Source organism: Periophthalmus magnuspinnatus, chromosome 1 (genome assembly GCF_009829125.3).
Source record: "Periophthalmus magnuspinnatus isolate fPerMag1 chromosome 1, fPerMag1.2.pri, whole genome shotgun sequence".
NCBI lineage: Eukaryota > Metazoa > Chordata > Actinopteri > Gobiiformes > Gobiidae > Periophthalmus > Periophthalmus magnuspinnatus.
In genome coordinates this window covers 21,755,679-21,774,387 of record NC_047126.1, presented here as the reverse complement: position 1 = coordinate 21,774,387, position 18,709 = coordinate 21,755,679, and the positions used below count along the sequence as shown (strand labels likewise).

At 38.4% G+C, this 18,709-nt stretch overlaps 3 protein-coding genes across 4 annotated transcripts; all 3 read left to right on the top strand.

The window, feature by feature from the left end:
- The first annotated feature begins 520 nt into the window (after positions 1 to 520).
- On the top strand, positions 521 to 2,832 carry med28 (mediator complex subunit 28). Its single transcript, XM_033970487.2, has 4 exons — positions 521 to 712; positions 1,722 to 1,788; positions 1,871 to 1,983; positions 2,058 to 2,832. The coding sequence occupies exons 1-4, from the start codon at positions 545 to 547 to the stop codon at positions 2,259 to 2,261; spliced, it is 552 nt and encodes a 183-aa protein (XP_033826378.1). The 5' UTR covers positions 521 to 544; the 3' UTR covers positions 2,262 to 2,832.
- An 818-nt stretch (positions 2,833 to 3,650) lies between these two features.
- On the top strand, positions 3,651 to 10,679 carry fbxl18 (F-box and leucine-rich repeat protein 18). Of its 2 annotated transcripts, XM_033970476.2 has the most exons (7): positions 3,651 to 3,798; positions 4,156 to 4,356; positions 4,845 to 5,194; positions 6,273 to 6,408; positions 6,875 to 7,950; positions 8,899 to 9,117; positions 10,447 to 10,679. In XM_033970476.2, the coding sequence occupies exons 1-7, from the start codon at positions 3,778 to 3,780 to the stop codon at positions 10,601 to 10,603; spliced, it is 2,160 nt and encodes a 719-aa protein (XP_033826367.1). In that variant the 5' UTR covers positions 3,651 to 3,777; the 3' UTR covers positions 10,604 to 10,679. The 2 variants fall into 2 exon arrangements, with proteins under 2 accessions (XP_033826367.1, XP_055080829.1); XM_055224854.1 differs by lacking the exon at positions 4,156 to 4,356 and having other exon boundaries at positions 3,696 to 3,798.
- Positions 10,680 to 13,579: 2,900 nt separating this feature from the next.
- ptcd1 (pentatricopeptide repeat domain 1) lies at positions 13,580 to 18,627 on the top strand. The gene is made up of 8 exons (XM_033973448.2): positions 13,580 to 14,153; positions 14,625 to 14,765; positions 15,233 to 15,451; positions 15,533 to 15,634; positions 15,839 to 16,477; positions 17,221 to 17,337; positions 17,414 to 17,596; positions 18,043 to 18,627. The coding sequence occupies exons 1-8, from the start codon at positions 13,683 to 13,685 to the stop codon at positions 18,292 to 18,294; spliced, it is 2,124 nt and encodes a 707-aa protein (XP_033829339.1). The 5' UTR covers positions 13,580 to 13,682; the 3' UTR covers positions 18,295 to 18,627.
- Positions 18,628 to 18,709: the final 82 nt, after the last annotated feature.

The window sequence follows — 18,709 nt, the reverse complement described above, 5'->3', positions numbered from 1 at the left end:
GAAGGAATTCAGGATTCAAATGAAGTTGTCTTTTACTCAGTAGAAGGGACAATATTTACAGTTAATGATGAAATTCAATGCTCAGAAACAGAATGCAAGATCCAGGTGTACTCATGAAATGAATGACTCATTGCTCCCTCTTTGGTGTATATAGCTTGGTGAAGGTTTGCCATTTTATCTTAGTGAACTCTATGTGAAAAAAAAAACTTAAAAGATAAATCAAAAGGGGTTTTTTAAAACATTTTTTTCAATGTATAAAACAAGAAAGAAAATAGGGTATAACTAGGGGTGTTCATACAAGTTGTTTGAATCAGTAAATGATTTTTTTTCCAATATGATTAATGTAATTTAGCTGCATTAAAACAATTCATCTGAAAAAGGCATTCAAGTTCGGGGTGCTTTTAGTCCATCTGCATTTTTGTCAATTTTTTCCCAATATGATATGATGTTAAATTATAGGTTTTGTTTGCTATTTAGCCCACTGCTGAACACGAGTGCGCATGTGTAGGACATACGCATAAGGGGAAAAAAACATTACACCAAGATGGCGTCTTCCATGGGTGGGATGTTTCCTGGGCAGCAAGCTCCTGGTCAAATTCCCGTTGGTGGTCCTGGTGGACCGAGTCAGCCTGGCTTTCCTGGTCAAGGAGTTCCAGGTCCGAGGGGGCCTGGGAGCAACACCCTGGTCGACGAACTGGAGGCTTCATTCGAGGTACTGGGACAGCCTACATGTGCTAACCTGTTAGCATCATCACACTTTTAATTACAACTCTTTACATCTGACTTATCATAAAAACGATCATTAGCCTTCTAGTTTGTAGGATGCATGTGTTTATAATTTTATGAGCTCTTTGCCCACATTCAGTAAAGTTTTTGTATGATAGTAGCCTACACATTGTCCAGGTCCTGAACGCACTTCTTTAATACTGGGATATCATTGTGGACTTGACAAATATATTGTAGACACAAAATAACCAGTTTGAGTCAATTTACACCATTAAGATAAAAATTTGAAATATGCACTGGGCAGTTCATGCGACTACAGAAAAACGATTTAATAATTTCATCTTGCTGTGTTTATATCCAAAGATGTGTAAACCAAGTGTGCAAGAGAGATAGCGAGGAGAGGACAGAGAATTACATTTGTAGCAATGTAAATATAATAGCAGTTACCAGTACAGTTTACCCAAAAGCATTTGGTTTGTTTCTTAAAAGCTGAACTCTGTTTAGTCATAGTTATAATTAATAGTTTAATAGTTATATTTATTATAACTGGTTGATGACTCCAAGCTTTCATGGCTCTATAGATAGTGGTTTGTTGAAGAAAATTAGGTTGGGCTCTCGAGATGAGAAGTCGACTCACAGTTCCCCATCTTGTAGCATGTCCATGTGTCTCTGAATTGTGTTTTAGTTGATCATACATGATTTAGGGTACCCTTTTGATCTATTTTCCACCTTCAAGCATGTTAACAATCACGTAATTGTGTTTATAGTAGTGCTGTATGGACAGTGAAGTGCTAAATGTCCTGCCTTATTTTGAATAAGTTGAAGTATTATTAAATGTTTTTCTGGCATTTGTCCATAATAACTGGCAGTAGGTCAAGCCTACTTGTATAACATACTATACTCATAATAAAAATTATTTATTGCATCAGTCCGAATCATTATGCCACAAGTGGCTGACTGCTGTATTGCTTACATACTTGGTGTTTATTTTGTAGGCCTGCTTTGCATCACTTGTAAGTCAAGATTATGTGAATGGGACTGATCAAGAGGAAATTCGAACTGGTATGCACAGTATGGTTAGTACTTAGTACTACTGGCTGTTGAGCATCTCAGTGCTTTATCTGCTCCTCTTTTTTTATTACAGGTGTGGATCAGTGCATCCAGAAGTTTCTGGATGTGGCGCGACAGACAGAGTGCTTCTTTTTGCAGAAACGACTTCAGTTGTCTGTACAGAAACCTGAGCAGGTGGTGAAGGAGGTGGGTTCAGTAATTTCATGATATGAAGCCATTAAGAATGACTGTAATATTATTCCATGTTTATTTCACTTCAGGATGTGTCTGAGTTACGGAATGAGCTGCAGAGGAAAGAATTGCTGGTTCAGAAACATTTGGCCAAACTGCACCACTGGCAGCAGGTGCTTGAGGACGTGAGTGGACAGCAGCGGAAGCCCACAGATCTGCCTCCACCGGGACCACTGGCTTTTCTGGAGCAAGCTTCAGCCAGTCTGCCACCTGCTCCGTTAAAACCAAACTAACTTCTGCTAATACACGAGCACTACAGCCACTGTCAAATATGAGGATGGTACATATTTGTGGAAGTGACAAGATGACCTTTCTGGTAAAGTTCAATATGGATGTGGTCCCTCCATGTTTCTTCAAGATTGCTGAATCGCACCAAAACTGGTCTTTTAGAAAAGGAAAAGATGGATAAATAATGTAACTGGAACTTCACTAGGACACCATGAACTGAACAGGACGGGCCTCTTCATCAACAGCTACTGCTGTACAGCTATCATTTCAGAAATATTGTTTTATTTAAACCGGTTTGTTTTGATTCATGTAAATATTTCTTTTTTTATTCTGGGATATTAAATCAAAATACTTTCAGTACATTGCAGTGCATGCAGTACTTTTAGTATACATTATAGTTGTACAAAACAAATTGAGCATCAGTTCAACCAACAGGTTCTTGTGAATCATGTTATACTTTGAGCGGGAGCTGCAACCTGTTGAAAAAAGCAAAACTTCAAATTTGCAGCATGTCAAAATGTGTCTTATGAGGCAAGTTGGGTCAAAATAAAAAATAAAAGCAGTTTGTCAAATGCCCCCCTGGGTAACAAAAAATAATAATCAAATCACGTTAATAGCAATTATAGTTTTTTAACTATACATTTTTGGGCCATAAAAGATCAAACGAGGATATAATGTGTTCCAATGGTTTTCAAATACATAGTGTGAGTGTATAATATAATAATATTATTTTTTTATATATATAAATATAGATATAGCTGTGACAGCTATAGAAGAAAACAAAAGAGCTAGCCAGGGTGCTAATAGGTTTGAAAGCACCCATAAAGAGTATGACTAAGTATGATTCAGGCACAGTGCACACTTAGTGTAGCTCAATAGACCTAGCCTACATACAGAATGTTTTCAGTTTCATATATATGAAACTGAAGAAGAAATGTATGTATGTATATATATGTATGTATGTGTATGTATACATATATATGTATATGTATATATATGTGTGTATATATGTATATATTTATACACACACATACACATATACTGTATATACATATATAAACATTAAGTCTTCTCATGAAAGAAACAAAACACTCTTCGTATAATAATGAATTGAACGAATTTAAACAAAAATAAAATGCTCACACCTGTAGGCGTGGCTTGCTGTGCACCGTGGCAGTGCAGTGTTTCATAAAAATGAGGATTCTGTCAGTGCTCAGGCCTGAAAAGTTAAAATACCCATATTGCTTTGGGACTATTACAATATTTTAAATATTAAATATAAAATGTATCCACGATTTAAATATTTTAGATCCAACAGGAAGTTGGCGGTCCGTCATAGCAAAAACGTCCGACAGTGTGCATCGGAAAAGTCCTTCCGCGGCAGCAGCGAGTTTGGCTCATGGTGGGATTTCGCTGTAACGGCTGGATGTTTCGCTTTGCCCCAGCAAACCGTGAGAGCTTTGCCCGGATAAGACGAACGAGAAGCGGCAATCGATGAGAGAGTGAGGGGAAACTGGAGCAATGGATGGACACAGTGCACAGGTGTGTTCAGACAAAGGTCTAGTCCAGAGCAACTGTCCCTGATGGAAACGTAGTTTCAGTATGTGACAGCACCGCATCATGGATCTATTGCTGGGTTTTAGTTTTCCAGAAATCGACATTTGAAATCGTCACAGATTTTCTCGTATTTTCAGAAATGGCCAATTCACGTATTTAAGAGAGACACTTAGTTGTGGTAAAATCTAGCTGTGGTCCATGAAATGCCTTTAAGTTTGAGCCTCAAGCTGTTGCAACGATTATTCAACTGTGAACTTTTTTAATGCATATCCCTATAAATTAAACACACTAGTTTACATTAAAATGCCTTTTATAATCGTGCAACTGTGTGTCTCGACTCAGGGTGCCTGTGAAGAGGAGGGGGAGCGGAGTGCAGATTCTGTGGGCCTCTTAAACCTCTCAGATGAGATCCTGCTCTGTATTCTTTACCAGCTCCCAGTCTGTGACCTGCTCCTCAATGTAGCCAATGTCTGCCACAAGCTACGCATGCTGTGCTATGACAAGACCCTGCTCTCACAAGTCTGCTTGTCTGACCATTATTTGGTACAAAAGTTGTTTATAGTCTCACCTATTTACTTTTATGGTAGGAGGGGTCTGCCATGTGCTTTTGTCCATGAGATATTTTTGCTTTGCCTGGGGATATTCTACAGTATGTCATTCAACTTCTCAATCTTGCATTTTAAAATTGCAAATGTTTTTATTACTCCAAACACCTTGAAAAAAAACATATTCTTGGTGTAAATGGGCTAACTTCTCCACAGATCTGGACCAGACCTATAAATGGATGCAGTGAGATCACCGGCTTGCCTCTACAGAGGTTTCAGTCATGCCATACCATTGAATAGTCCAGGCAAAGCAATATCTTCATGGAGACAAGCTCCTGGCAAGACCTCCACCAGAAAACTGTGCACCAAGCCATGTTTTACGAATTGTTATTGTTTTAAGAATAAGACCAGTCAATAATTCACTTTCTAATTGTACCTGTTGATTGAAATATCAAATTACTCTGATATGTTCTTTCATTGTAACAGGCCAATGACATGATGGTGGTGCGTACCATTGAGAAGCTGTCCAATCATGTGCAGTCTCTAAGCCTGAACAGTTGTTATTGGCTGTCGGGCTCCACTCTGAAGCACCTGTCCCGCTGCAGACAGTTGACCCAGCTCGACGTGACGGGGTGTAAGCTGACCACGATCCGTTTGTCCCACCTCCTCTCCTCTCTGTCTCTTCTGCGCTGCCTGGCCTTTGATGTCACGTCCAACTTCAGCTCCTCTCAGCTCAGCTCCGAGGCTGTGGACACGCTCAGTGGACTGTCGGAGCTCAGGCAGTCTCTGCTCACTCCCAGCTATGGGGTTGTTCCATATTGTGCCCAGCTCCGCAAGTACGTCATGGTTATTTTGCGGTTTTGTTATTACCATACCAAGAAAAAGAAAAAAATGTGTTTAGCCAAGTTTCAAGTAGGGCTGTGCAATGAATCAAATTCTTTTGAGATTCTGTCATTTCAAATTGATATGTGAATGATCAGCTTGGGTCCTTTTAATTGAGAGGACCACAGCTACCGGTAATCTTCTGTCAGTAAAAAAAAAAGCCCTCTGTCATCTTGCATTTGTTTATTTGTTACTTTACATCTCATTGGTAACAGTGCATTCAAATGCTAATTTTGCCCTTTACAGGAATTGTGGAATATATATTTGTTTAAAACAAATTGTGGAAACTCAGATCAAAGTACTTTAACTATCAAACTTGATAACAAGATCTGTAGTTTTGTAAATATTTTTGCTGTTGCACTTCTGTTATTATATGGCACAGCCACAAAACCAAAATTTCTGTCTCATTGTATTATTACTGTCATGCATCTACTTTGAAGTCATAACTCAAGTGTTGCTCGCAAATTGTAAACTGTTGTAATCATGGTTGGTTGCGACAACAAATCCTAATGAATATGCATGAGGCTCAGGTCAGTTTTCATTGTGAGAGTCAAAGTTATCAAGCCAGACACATGCATATACAGTTATGTGTGTGTTTATGTACTTAATTCTTTTGTTTGTATTTTTTCTGTATTTGAATAGGGCAACTATGAAAAAGAGACTTGGCTCTGAATATATTAAGTAGAAGTAAATAAAATAAAATATTGGAAGAGAAAAGAGACCCAAGACAGGTGAAATGTCTTGCTCAGTCTTCAAATTATTGGGTGTACACCATACTGCTAAGCTACTGCAATGTTCTTCTTTTTTTTTAACTCTCAAACATAATTTTTTTCATATACAGTATATCAGCAAAATGTTGGTTGAGGTCTTTTTATAACAGTGAGTGAGTTGTATCATTAAACCACAAAAGAAAATTGTATTGTATTATTAAATCACAGAATTTTCAATCTGTTGCCTCATTACTGTTTGATTAAAATGACAGTTTTAGGAAGGCATACCAATATTGAAGACTTTTTGTACTTTTTGCTGTAGGCTGATGCTACAGTTTGATATCTCTGACGTGACCAGAGAGGGCGTGGGAGTGTCCTGTCAGCTGATGGTGGGGCAGAGCAGCGTGCCGCATTATCAGCAGCTAGAAGAGTTCACTGCTCGACTAGCACCAGGAGAGGTGAGAAAGGATTTGACTGTGACTGAAAGTGATTTTATTGGTATGGTTGCTATCATGATGTGTAAGGAGTGAGTTGTAAATATTCTAATTGATGCCAAGGTTACTTGTTATCAAAAAAAGAAATGTAAAAGTGTTAATGTTTCTAAAAAAATCTGTATTTATATGTATTTCCAATCTGTATTTATTTTCATATTTAAGACTCAGACTAAAAAAGCATTTTAGTGACATTTAATTACACTTTTTTTCATGTTGGCTGCAGTGAAACTTAATTCTGCATAATGTGAATAAAAATCAATTTCAATTTCTGAAACATTCTAAATTCCTATCTCATAAATGTATTTAGCCATATTTCAAATGTTTAATAATGTTTGTCATCTAAAATAATTAATATAATGGTCTGTTTCTGAATTGGGTCTTGGTAAAACACTAAACACTACGTTGGAAGTAATTCATATTTTGATTCCAGGTGAACCAGACCCTGCTGCTCCTGTACCTGGCCGTTTTCAGTGTCCACATTCCGGAGCGTCTCCGAGTCTTCCTGGTGTCGATCCCTGGGCCGAACCCCGCCCATTGGCCCTCTGCTCGGACCCTGGCCCAGAGCTTGGGACAGAGGGGTGACCTGGAGGCCCTTCAGCTACCTAGGACATGGCTGGACCCCCCCTCGCTGAAGCTAGCTCTAGGGGGAAACAGCCCTCACCATCTGAGCTTCAGCCGGTGCCCTGCGCTGTGGCCCCAAGTTTTCCAATTGCTTCTGGAAGGAGGAGTAACCGATCCTACCCAGCTCTCTAGCTTAAACCTGAGTGGAATAAATCACGTTTTGTACTCCGACTGCCGAAACATTGACGACCAGCTACTAGCCTCCACTATGAGTCGATTGGCAATCGGCTGCTCAAATTTAAAGCACTTAAACTTGATGCACACTCACTATCACCATGAAAAGACACCCGGTTTGAATAATGAAATGCATTTGGGCTCTAGTTTGGCTAATTTGAGAAAATTATGTTCGCTTACTTTACCCGCATGTGCACTTTCAGATGGAGTAAATTCAAATAACAGCTCGAACACTAATTCTCCGTCATCACTTTTACTTGGCTTAAAGAAATCTGGAAGAGTAGGCCTTCAGAATTACAAACCAGACTTGGGACAATCCTCCTCAGTGGACAGTACTTCAGGATTAGCCCAGCTGACAATGGGGTGTACGACTTTAGAGGCACTGGAGATCATTGGTCCTGGTTTTGTTTCAGTTCTTCCCAGACTGGAGCCGTGCACTCGCAGCAGTGTAGAACCCCGTGGAATGTGCGCTTGGGCGAGGGGAGTGGGAGATGCACACATAGCAGCTCTGGAGGGCCTAAAAAGATTGAGATGCCTGACTTTGGCTGGACTGCCGGGGATTCTGAAAGGGACAGGGCTGGTACACATGGCCAAACATTGTAAGAACTTGAAAGTGTTGTCACTGGCCAACATCGGAGCGGTTAAGACAATGAACTATGCTCCAGCTCTACAGGAGACGCTTAGACACTGCACACAACTGCAAGAACTCAGGTGAGAATACCCATTTTAATGAAGTGTATATCCTAGGATATTCGTTTTCAGAATTGAAATTCTCTAACTTAAATGTTTATTGACACATTTCTTTTTAGAAATTATTTAACTTTGTTGGTTGAGGGTCCCTCATCTACTTGTTTCCATTAACTGTTATTGTTTTGGTCGAAATGTTCCACAGTATGCAGTTAAACTTGTATGTCTTACATTTATTCAATTACAGGGTTTTTATATTGCACTCGTGGAGAGGAGTTGAAGTGAAGATCAGGATTTGATCGGGAAATTATCAGAAGATACATCTTATAAAATAATGACATTCAAATTTCCTCATTTAAGCAGGTGTTAGCCAATTTGCTCATTATTCTCAACAATATTATGCATTTGAAGCTGTATGCTCTTGTGCATGGTCATAGATATAGACATATATATAGTCTATGGCTGTGACCCAACACGGAGAGGATGAAATAATGATGGGACCTGAGAGAAAACCCTCCCCTCAGATGGAGCACATGAGTGAGGCTTAGGTTTAATGAAGCACTGTGACTGTCTCGGTCAAGCACAGTCATTATCGGCTCATGTTTAGGTAAATCTCATTCATGAGTCACTTTGCATGGTCCTTTTATGGTGAATTGGAGGTGTGGAGAGGGCGTGGCGTGACAGGTGACGGGTTTGTGTGAGCAGTTTTCCAGCTGCTGGTGAGCTTTATAAAGCACAGATAGCATGGTGGAGTGCTCATGGACGGTTTTATAAATTTGGAGTTTGTGTGGCGCATGCCTCCAGTATCCGCTAAGCTGAGGAAAATTCCCACACAATCCTCACACCCAGAAGGTGACAGACAGGCACACAAAAAAGTTACACATTACAACTTCATACATTTAGGCCTTGTTACATTGAGTATATTGACTACTTTGGATCATAATTGTTTTTACACTTTATCTTCTTTTGTAGATTAGAGCAGCCATACTTGAGTGCCAACAGTGCGTTCTTTGAAGCCTTGTCGTGCTGCCCCCTCCTGCGTCGTCTCTGCCTGATCTCCCGCAGTGGGACTTTTGACCCCTCCGCCATAGAGAGCTTCATGGAGCGGTGCCGCCTTGTGGTCATGTGCCATCTGTTCATGGGAGGGACTCTGGTGGCTTGTCGTACTCTGCAGAAAACACTGATAGAAAGGTAAGACTGGGGAAAAAAACTTTGCTTTACTATTACTTATTTAGTTTGAAGTAAAAGTACTCTTACTTGAGAAGAAGTTTTGATTACTCTTCCCACTGTGAGCAAGTACAAGTGACAAATGTTTTATTTTGACATATTAAATAGTTCAAACAGTTGTGCTTCTGACACCTTGAGCCTAGTGCACCAGGTGGTCATAAGGCTGCTCTTAACCCTACATCTGACTTAAACCTGAAAGTTACAGCAACCTGTAGTTACGACTAGTGCATCATCTAGACTTAAGCCCTCTGAGCGAGTGCCACAGGCCACCGGCGCTTTGTCTGCTCCTGTGGTGACTCTCACCCCACTCTCTCATGGGCTCTTAGTGCTGGCTGCTGTGGGTATTCCAGCTACAGAAGCAGCTTTATTGTGACAAGGTCTGACACCAACAGATCATTTAATGCTGTGCAAATAGAGATGGACAGATGAGAAATATGTTTGCCTTGCTATTTATTTGCAAGTAAATTTTACAACTAGCTTTATGCAGTTCCTTCTAATAGATTAATAGGACAATTCCATTTAATGGATGCAGTTAACAAGTACAGGATCCCCCATTTTCTCGTGAACGTGCAGGCTACAAACAGGAGCAGTTACAACTGGACTTACCTTGAGCTGGTGCACTAAGTACTAACTCAGTTCACTATGTCAGATGTTGCTAAGCCCAGAGTTAGGATTAGGGATACAATGATCCGATACTGGTATTGGATATCGGTGCTGATACTGAAAAATTTGCTATATCGAATATTGTTTAAATTGATATGCTGGTTGGACATATAAATTTATGTAATGAGACAACTTACTGGTCATAGTTGGCCCAGAAAGTTTCATAATGCTTGAATTTTGATTTATATATAAAGCTGTTCAGTAGTTACTTGAGAGATAAATGACACATTGTCTTATTTTATTTTAATTTACTTACAGATTTTGAAACTATAGCTTTATCAGAACTGAAAAAGCTGGATCAGTGCATCCCTAGTTAGGACTGTCTCAATTTAAGACCAGCTGGTGCACTCAGCTCCTTAACTTCAGATATGATTAGTGTCGGAATTTTGCTGTCCATTCTTTGGGAAAATACCAGAATTTGTGCATTATTTAATGTTTTTTCTAATTACATTAACTTATAGATCATAAATCTGAGTAACTTTTCTAACCATTTGGGTCACTTCTTTTTACTTCTTCTCAAGTAATATCTATAAGTTACTTTACTTGAGTACAAATATTGGTTATTCTACCCAACTTTGATGATTGTAAATATTTGTATAGCATTGTAAATCATGTATGATTTTGTGTTAGGTTTTCAGCTGAGCGTCCGGCCCTGAGCGTGGTCATCTACCCCTTACACCACGAGGATCTGCCTTCGGTCATCAGGGATATCCCACTAACACTGCTCGACACAGTTACCTTGTTTCAGAGTCATGTCGCCCAGCCTCCACATTTGTCACCGTACTAACTCTGTACAAGACCCTCAATATGATGATTGGTGCTCAACTAAGGTGCTAAAGTGAATAAAGTTTACAATTTCAATACAGGTGTTGTTAAATGTTGCTACTTTATAGTCCAAACCAATTTATGCGTTAGACACTGCACTAGCAAATATGCAAAAAGTAAGTGTGTTGTATTGGTGATAATAAGTAGACTAAGGCTCAGATACCTTGGGCTTGCAATGGTGGTATGCACTCTCTACCACCTGAGCCACTGTTGGACATGATTGAAGTATTTAAAATATTATATATCGTACAAACTTTATTTATAAACCACTTTAAATATGTTACAGCAGGGCAAAATGTCATACACCAAATATAGAATACACAAACATACAAAAATACATTAACGAATATTATAAGATTAAATAAAAGGGATTACTATCATAAAAAATTGGAACAGCATAGATCTAATATCCAAGAGACTTGGAAAATACTAAACAGAATAATTAGAAAGGGGACTGAAAAAGCCCAATACCCAAACCATTTTGTCAAGAACGGTATAATAATAGATAAAATCAAAGAACTGACAAATTAATTTAATAACTTTTTTGTAAATGTAGGGCCCACCCTTGCAAATGAAATTATAGAGCCCAGAGAAAAGGAAGGGTTAAATGAGGAGATTATTCAACGAAATACAAATTCTATGTTTGTAAGGAATGTACACGAAGATGAAATTATACAAATAGTAAGAACATTTAAAAATAAGAAATCTACTGACTGCTCTGATATAAATATGTTATTGATTAAAGACATCATACACTGTATAGTTAAACCTTTTACTTACATCTGTAATCAATCCTTTACAACCGGCATCTTCCCAAGTAAAATGAAAACAGCCAAGGTAATTCCAATATTTAAAAATGGTGACCGACACCTGTTCACTAATTATAGACCCATCTCATTACTCTCGCAATTTTCAAAAATATTAGAAAAACTGTTTGCAGTAAGGCTTGATAGTTTTATTGAGAAAAATAACTTATTAAGTAACCATCAGTATGGGTTTCGATCAAACAGGTCCACTTCGATGGCAGTCATGGCACTAGTGGAAGAGATAGCAACAGCAACGGACAACAAACAATACACAGTTGGAGTCTTCATAGACTTAAGCAAGGCCTTTGACACCATTGATCATAAAATACTCTTGAAAAAAATGGAAAGGTATGGTGTCAGAGGCACTGCACTCACCTGGTTAAATAGTTATCTTAGTAACCGACATCAGTATGTGCATATGAACAATTTTAACTCAGATAAAAAGACGATTACACACGGAGTTCCACAAGGTTCCATTTTGGGACCAAAATTGTTCATTATGTATATAAATGATGTATGTGACATACTGAAAAACCTAAAGTGTATTTTGTTTGCAGATGATACCAGTCTGTACTGCTCAGGAAGAGACTTAGATCAACTTCTGGATACAGTGGAAAATGAGCTCAAAATAATTAAGAAATGGTTTGATATTAACAAACTATCACTTAACTTAAGTAAAACCAAATATATACTCTTTGGGAATAGACAAATTTCCAAACAAATTAAAATTAAAATTAATGATATAGAAATAGAAAGAGTGTATGAAACAAAATTTTTAGGTATCACCATCGATAGTAAAATAAGCTGGAAAGTACATATAAATAATGTAAAAACAAAAATATCAAAAACTATTGCTGTAATGTGTAAAATGAAAACTATTTTAAATCAAAAATCACTGTTTATATTATATTGTTCTCTTTTCCTTCCATACCTTAATTATTGTGTGGAAATATGGGGGAACAATTATAAATCGAACATGAATCCTCTATTTTTACTTCAAAAGAAAGCGATTAGGATTGTCAATCAGGCAGAATATTATGCAGCCACCAACCCACTCTTTATTAAACTAAAAACATTAAAACTAAAGGATCTGGTTGAATTTAATACAGCAGTTGTTATGTATAAGGCCCATAACCACATGCTCCCACACTGTATCCAGGAGCTGTTCAGACCTAGAGAGAGTCGCTATAACCTGAGGGGAACTGGCATCTTCCAAACAACTATGGCAAGAACTACAAAAAAATCTATGTGCATCTCAGTCACAGGGGTTAACTTATGGAATTGTTTGGACAATGAATTAAAAAGCTGCACATCAATCAAAGTATTTAAGAAAATGTATAAATTAAAAATTCTAGAAAAATATAGAGCAATAGTATAACTTACTATGACAACTGAACTGAACATTAAAGAACATAGTATAAACTTTGTCTACTACATAATATGAATTATGTAATAGGAAAACAAAATAGTAATAATAATAATAATATTTTGATGATTAAAAATAACATCTATGATCAGGATAAAAAAGGACTACTAATGATTATTATATATACAAATATAAATCCAGAGTTAATTGTAAGAATATAAAAACAAATGTATTTCTTTTGTTGTATACTGTATGTTTTTCTTTAGATGTGGAAACAGGCAGGCATAAATAAGCTTTGCTTCAGCCTATGCCTTTCAGACACAATGAACAAATTCTATATATGTGTATGTGACTGTGACAATGTTTTATTTATTTTCTGTGTGTGTCTGAATAAACTAACATAACATACCAACACAACATAACATACCAAACAATTAGAGCCAAAGCAGATCACTATGCACAATGCAAATATTAAAACATAGACATTCTAAGACACAAGTAAAGTTATTAAGTATTCAAACTTTGCGTATAAACAAGATTAAATCTAAAGACATATATTAAATACAAATGTTAAAAGCCAGTGAAAGGGGATAAATATCTGCCCTAAACATGTTATACAAGAGTTACAAACTACATTTGAAAGAAAATGTAAATAATTCATTTTATGAGAACATGTTTCCACGCAGGAATTACAATCGATTTTCAAACTAGTTTACGCAATGAAAACCAGCGCAGCTTTCATCCAACTCTGCACTCTACTAGTTTTGCCTTCCCTGTTTAGTAAACAATATGGCGTCGCCCTGTCAGTCGAGTGACTAGTGTGTGAAGCGTAATCTTTATAAGTTTTTTTCCTTTACATTTTTCTGACCATGTTTTATTCCGTGGTGCGTTGTGTGCGTAATGGGAGCGGGCAGTCTGTTCTGATCGCTCTGGGTGTTAAGACTTTACACGGAGCTGTGACGAGGTCAGATCAGGGGACACGAGGAGCCTGGGCACTGGCTCCTACCATCGGCCTCCTCCTGCCCAATCACCGGCTCATGTCAGGATCTGTACCCACAAGAACGCTATCCATCTCGGCCGCGGACCCACCAGGGAGAGCCGCACCTCAGGAGTCCGACCCGCAGCAGGAGGAGACGGGGTTCGGTTTGCTGTCTGGGCCCCTGTCTTCTCGTAGGTCTTACAGAAAAAGCAGCCCGTACCTTGAGGACTTGCGATACCCGGAGGATGAGGAGGAGGATGTAGACCGGGGAGATGCACAGAAGATGGTGAGGAGGCAGAGGAGAGTGAATACGCCTTACTGGTACTTTCTACAGTGCAAGAAGCTGATTAAAGAGGGAAAGGTAAGATCTGGGGTTTCTCCATGAATAAACAAAATGACAAGTTGCCATGCCTTTATCAAATCCAAATGTTAAAAAAAAGAAGAACAATTTCATATTTTCATCAGTATACATTTTTGTGTAAATATCCATCTAGAAACCTTCAGTCACCATTTTTAAAAAATCCAATGCACAATAGAAATAATTGTTTGACTAGTTGACTAATTGGAAAATGTAACTCTGACAAGGTAACTATTGAAATAATTGTTAGTTCTTGTTCTTGTCCAGTGTCTTATGTTCACACTTGCACACACAGAATTGGGACTAAACCTACAACTAAACTTGGACCAGGACTAAACAAGGACTAGAACATAACCAAAACACGTCTACATCAGGACTAAACCAGTACAAGTGTGAACGCACCCTTAAACTTTCACATCTAGTTTGTAAAATATTTTAGCATTTCTGTCTTTTGACTTTGTGTTCCTGTCCCAGCTCCAGGAGGCCCTGGACCTGTTCAGTGGAGACATGTTGCAGGGAGAGAGGCTGCAGCCTGAGGAGTTCAACTATAGTGTGCTGATCGGAGGCTGTGGACGCGTCGGGCAGCTCAAGAAGGCTTTCAAACTCTATAATGATGTATGCTACTTAATATCACTTCAGACTTACAACTTTTTAGGCAAGCTGTGGAAAGCAGGAAAAATACACAAAAAGGCATATGAGGCCCGAGGATGTAGTTATTCTTGAAAATGTATACAACAGCCAGTAGTTCATTTTTGTAATCGGGTAGTAGTATATAATAATAGTAATGATGCATTTGATAGAAGTGTGGCTGCCAGCACATCACTCACACACCACATTGATGCATGGCCAATGTGGGTGAGGTGTCTTGTAGTAAAACAGTCTAAGTCACCCTTTTTACTTAAATTTGACTTTATTTGACACACTATTGGTTATAATTAATATTTAGTAGACTGGTTTAGACTTGCTGCTGGTAACTGGTCATAACATGAATTGCAAATGGTAATAAAATGCATTAGAAATACTTATTTTACATAATAATTTAAAAACAAAAAAATTACTCTTAAACTTCCTTTCCTTCAAAGATGAAAAAGCGTGGCCTGAAGCCTTTGGATGCGACCTACACGGCTCTGTTTAATGCCTGCGCCGAGTGTTCATCTAAAGAGGCTGGGCTCCACCAGGCTCTGAAGCTGGAACAGGAACTGCGTCGTAAAAACTACCCCCTCAGCACCATCACGTACCATGCTCTCCTTAAAGCCCATGCGGTCACTAACCATCTCCAAGCCTGCCTGCACACTCTCAGGGTACACACATGGATATACTGTACATATATGTGGATACTGATGGAACACTTTATTAAAACTGTCCATTGTGTCTGAGTATAGGAGATGCTGGAGAACGGCCATGTTGCGACTCAGGAGACATTTCACTACCTCCTGATGGGCTGTGTGAAGGACAAAGATACTGGGTTCAGACTGGCCCTGCAGGTAACAACATCAGCTTTTTGGACCTGGTTGAGCTTTTCCTGAAGTAGAGCAGACAAAGTTGTTTTTTTTCTTTTTTACTTAATCTGTTATACACATAGGATTTAGCAGCATTGTGTTACCAAGCAAACAACCCTCTTTTACATTTTTTTATGTATTTATTTTTTTTATGTCTCCTACAAATGTTCTTATGTTATTTTTTTTCAGATTTGGCATCAAATGTTGCTATCTGGTATTCAACCAGACGCAAAGAACTACACCCTCCTGCTGCGCGCTGCAAGGGATTGTGGAATAGGGGACCCAGCTCTGGCCTCTGCTCTCCTTCTCAGCCCTGTTGAGATTCCTAAGAGAGTCAGACCAAAGAAAAGAACTCCATTGCTTGGAAACAAGATTGACGTAGATGTTTTAGAAAAGCAACTGTTTATCCACTCAGAACCAAACACTCTTAACCCTGTAATCAAACAAGACGGAGCACTTATTCAACTATCAGATCATCAGATACATTCACCACCTGCTAATGTTGAAGAGAACTCTAATAGCCCTAATTTATTAGATGTATTTGAAGGTAAAAATGCTGGGGTGGTCTCCTTGTGTGCCGTGGAAAACGTTTCAGATCGACTGGCTCTCATTGGAGGAGCTCAGGGCTTTTTGCAGAGTATGGAGGTCAGAAGACTCAAACCAGACCTGAAGACTCTGACCCTGTTGGCGGACATGGCAGAGCCCAGCCCGCAGGCCCTGTCCCTGCTCCTGAGAACGGCCAAGCAGCACCAGGTCAAACTGGACATAGCCTTCTTTAACTCGGTGATTCGCAGAGCAGCTAAAGCAGGAGATATGGAAACAGCGCAGGTGAGATATTGAAATTATAAACTATGCTGATGAGTCTTTGTTTTTCCTCATGCCATTTTTCCACATTATATTGTCCAATACTAAAATTTCAAAACTTATTTTGATACTAAAAAAAGGTCAATAATACACACCTTGGTGTACACCAAGGTGTTATACAAAGAACTTATGACTTCTTTTCTATCTTCTTCATTTTACCATGTTGTGATACTACTTCTTTTTATTTTGTAGTGAAGTTTTATTAACCATGAGTTCAAGATATTTCTGATTTTCCGAACTTGATGCTGAACCATGACAGAAACAACTGTGGATAGTCTGTGGCTGCGGTTACAAGCACGCAATAAATTATCATGGTCCCTCTGATCCCTCACCTCAGTTTACCTGTCATTTAAATAAACTTAAATGTCCAGAAATCAGATAATAATCACATTTAGATGTGCATATGAACATAGCCACTGTCACTAGCAGTTGTTGCCACATGGTTTTCATCCAGCAATGTCTCAGATTGGATACAATTGTCTATCCATACCAGTTTCTTCCTCATTGTTCTTATCCAACAGAAATGGCTGTATACCTGTATAATGTTTGGAGTGAAAGATTTATTTTTATATTATGACCAGTAGCAGTATTATTTTATTGTACTGAACATACACCATTTATATTACACTGCTATTTCTACTTATTACATGTCCATATTTGGATTAAGATAAATGGTAATATATATATTGATGTGTAACATGTCACAGGTTGTGGTAAGTACTATGCGTCAGCGTCATGTGAGCATGAATCTGCAGACATTTGGATGTCTGGCTTTGGGCTGTGACCAGGAGAGGGACGCTCTGCAGTTACTTGGCAACATGGAGGTATCAGCACCTTTTTTTCATCATGATGGACCGACTTTAGTAGCTGTAATGCCTAATAGTAGTGTATTTTTCACAGGAGTTGGGGCTAAAGCCAAATGTCCATGTATTTTCTGCTCTGATTGGTCGAGCAACTCGCAGACTGGATTATATTTACTTGAAAAAGCTTCTGTTACTGATGAAGGAAAAGGAGGTGTGGCCTAATGAAGTCATCATCAGGCAGCTAGAGTTTGCTGCTCAGTATCCTCCAAACTATGACCAGGTAAAATAAACACACCATGTTCTATATTTAATTATATTATACAGGGTATATAAAAAGTATAATAAAAAGACAGCTGAATATCTCAATGACTCCTTCTTGGTCCCTTTAGGCTACCATTATATTACTTGTCTGTATTTGTCAAACTTTTAAAGATGTAATACATGATATTGTGATATTCTGATGTATCAAAAGTAAACAAAAAAATAGGCCTACTTACTTTAGAATAACATGTGATTTTATACCTGTTCTGTGAATAATTCTAAAACTTTCAGAAAAGTCATAAGTCCTAGGCTATATCTTTTTTCAGTTTTAAGAGGTTTTTTTACAACCCTGAAAGTGAAGTTTGTAAATATTTAACTATTAATGATACTAGTACATCTTTTAAATACCAACTGCACTGTTGCTGTTTTCTTTCTCTTACTGTTGCTTTGTGTCTCTGTTTCCAGTACAAACGCAGAAACAATTATTTGGTCCACATTGATGGTTTCCGTGGTTACTACCAGCACTGGCTGAGGAGCATGCCTGCACAGACAGCAGAGCAGACCGAGACAGAGCAGAGAGAGACAGGGGCTGTGCAGATGATCGAGGAGGGAGCAGATGGACTGTCTGAGGCTCAGAGGAACCAGAGAGCTTCAGCTAGGAGATACCACTCCAAGAAGGGCAAGAGGAGCAGCAGCAGCACCCAGTCTGCTCTGTGAAGTTTAAGCATATTCTAGGCCATATAAATATTGTAAAATAAACAGCACTGAGATGTAAAGATTTCCTTAAAAAGTGCCTTCACTGTTGAAAAATGTAGATGCTTGTGGTCCTTGTGATAGATTCATTAGTATTATTTGTTTTAATACTAAGTCTAGTGTGTACATGTCAAATATGGTACAACTTACCCTAATGGCTTACAGCAGTACAACACAAAACAATATGGTATCAGTTGGTGCAGGAGTGTCCAAATCTTTTTCATCAAGGGCCGCATATTGAAATATATACACGTGGTGGATTAAATGAATGATGAATAAAATTTTTTTTGCTTATATTATAAGAATCAGACTCAAAAAATGTTGTCAGTGAACAAAATTCACTTACTAGGTACTTGTTTTGGTATGGAGCAACATAAAA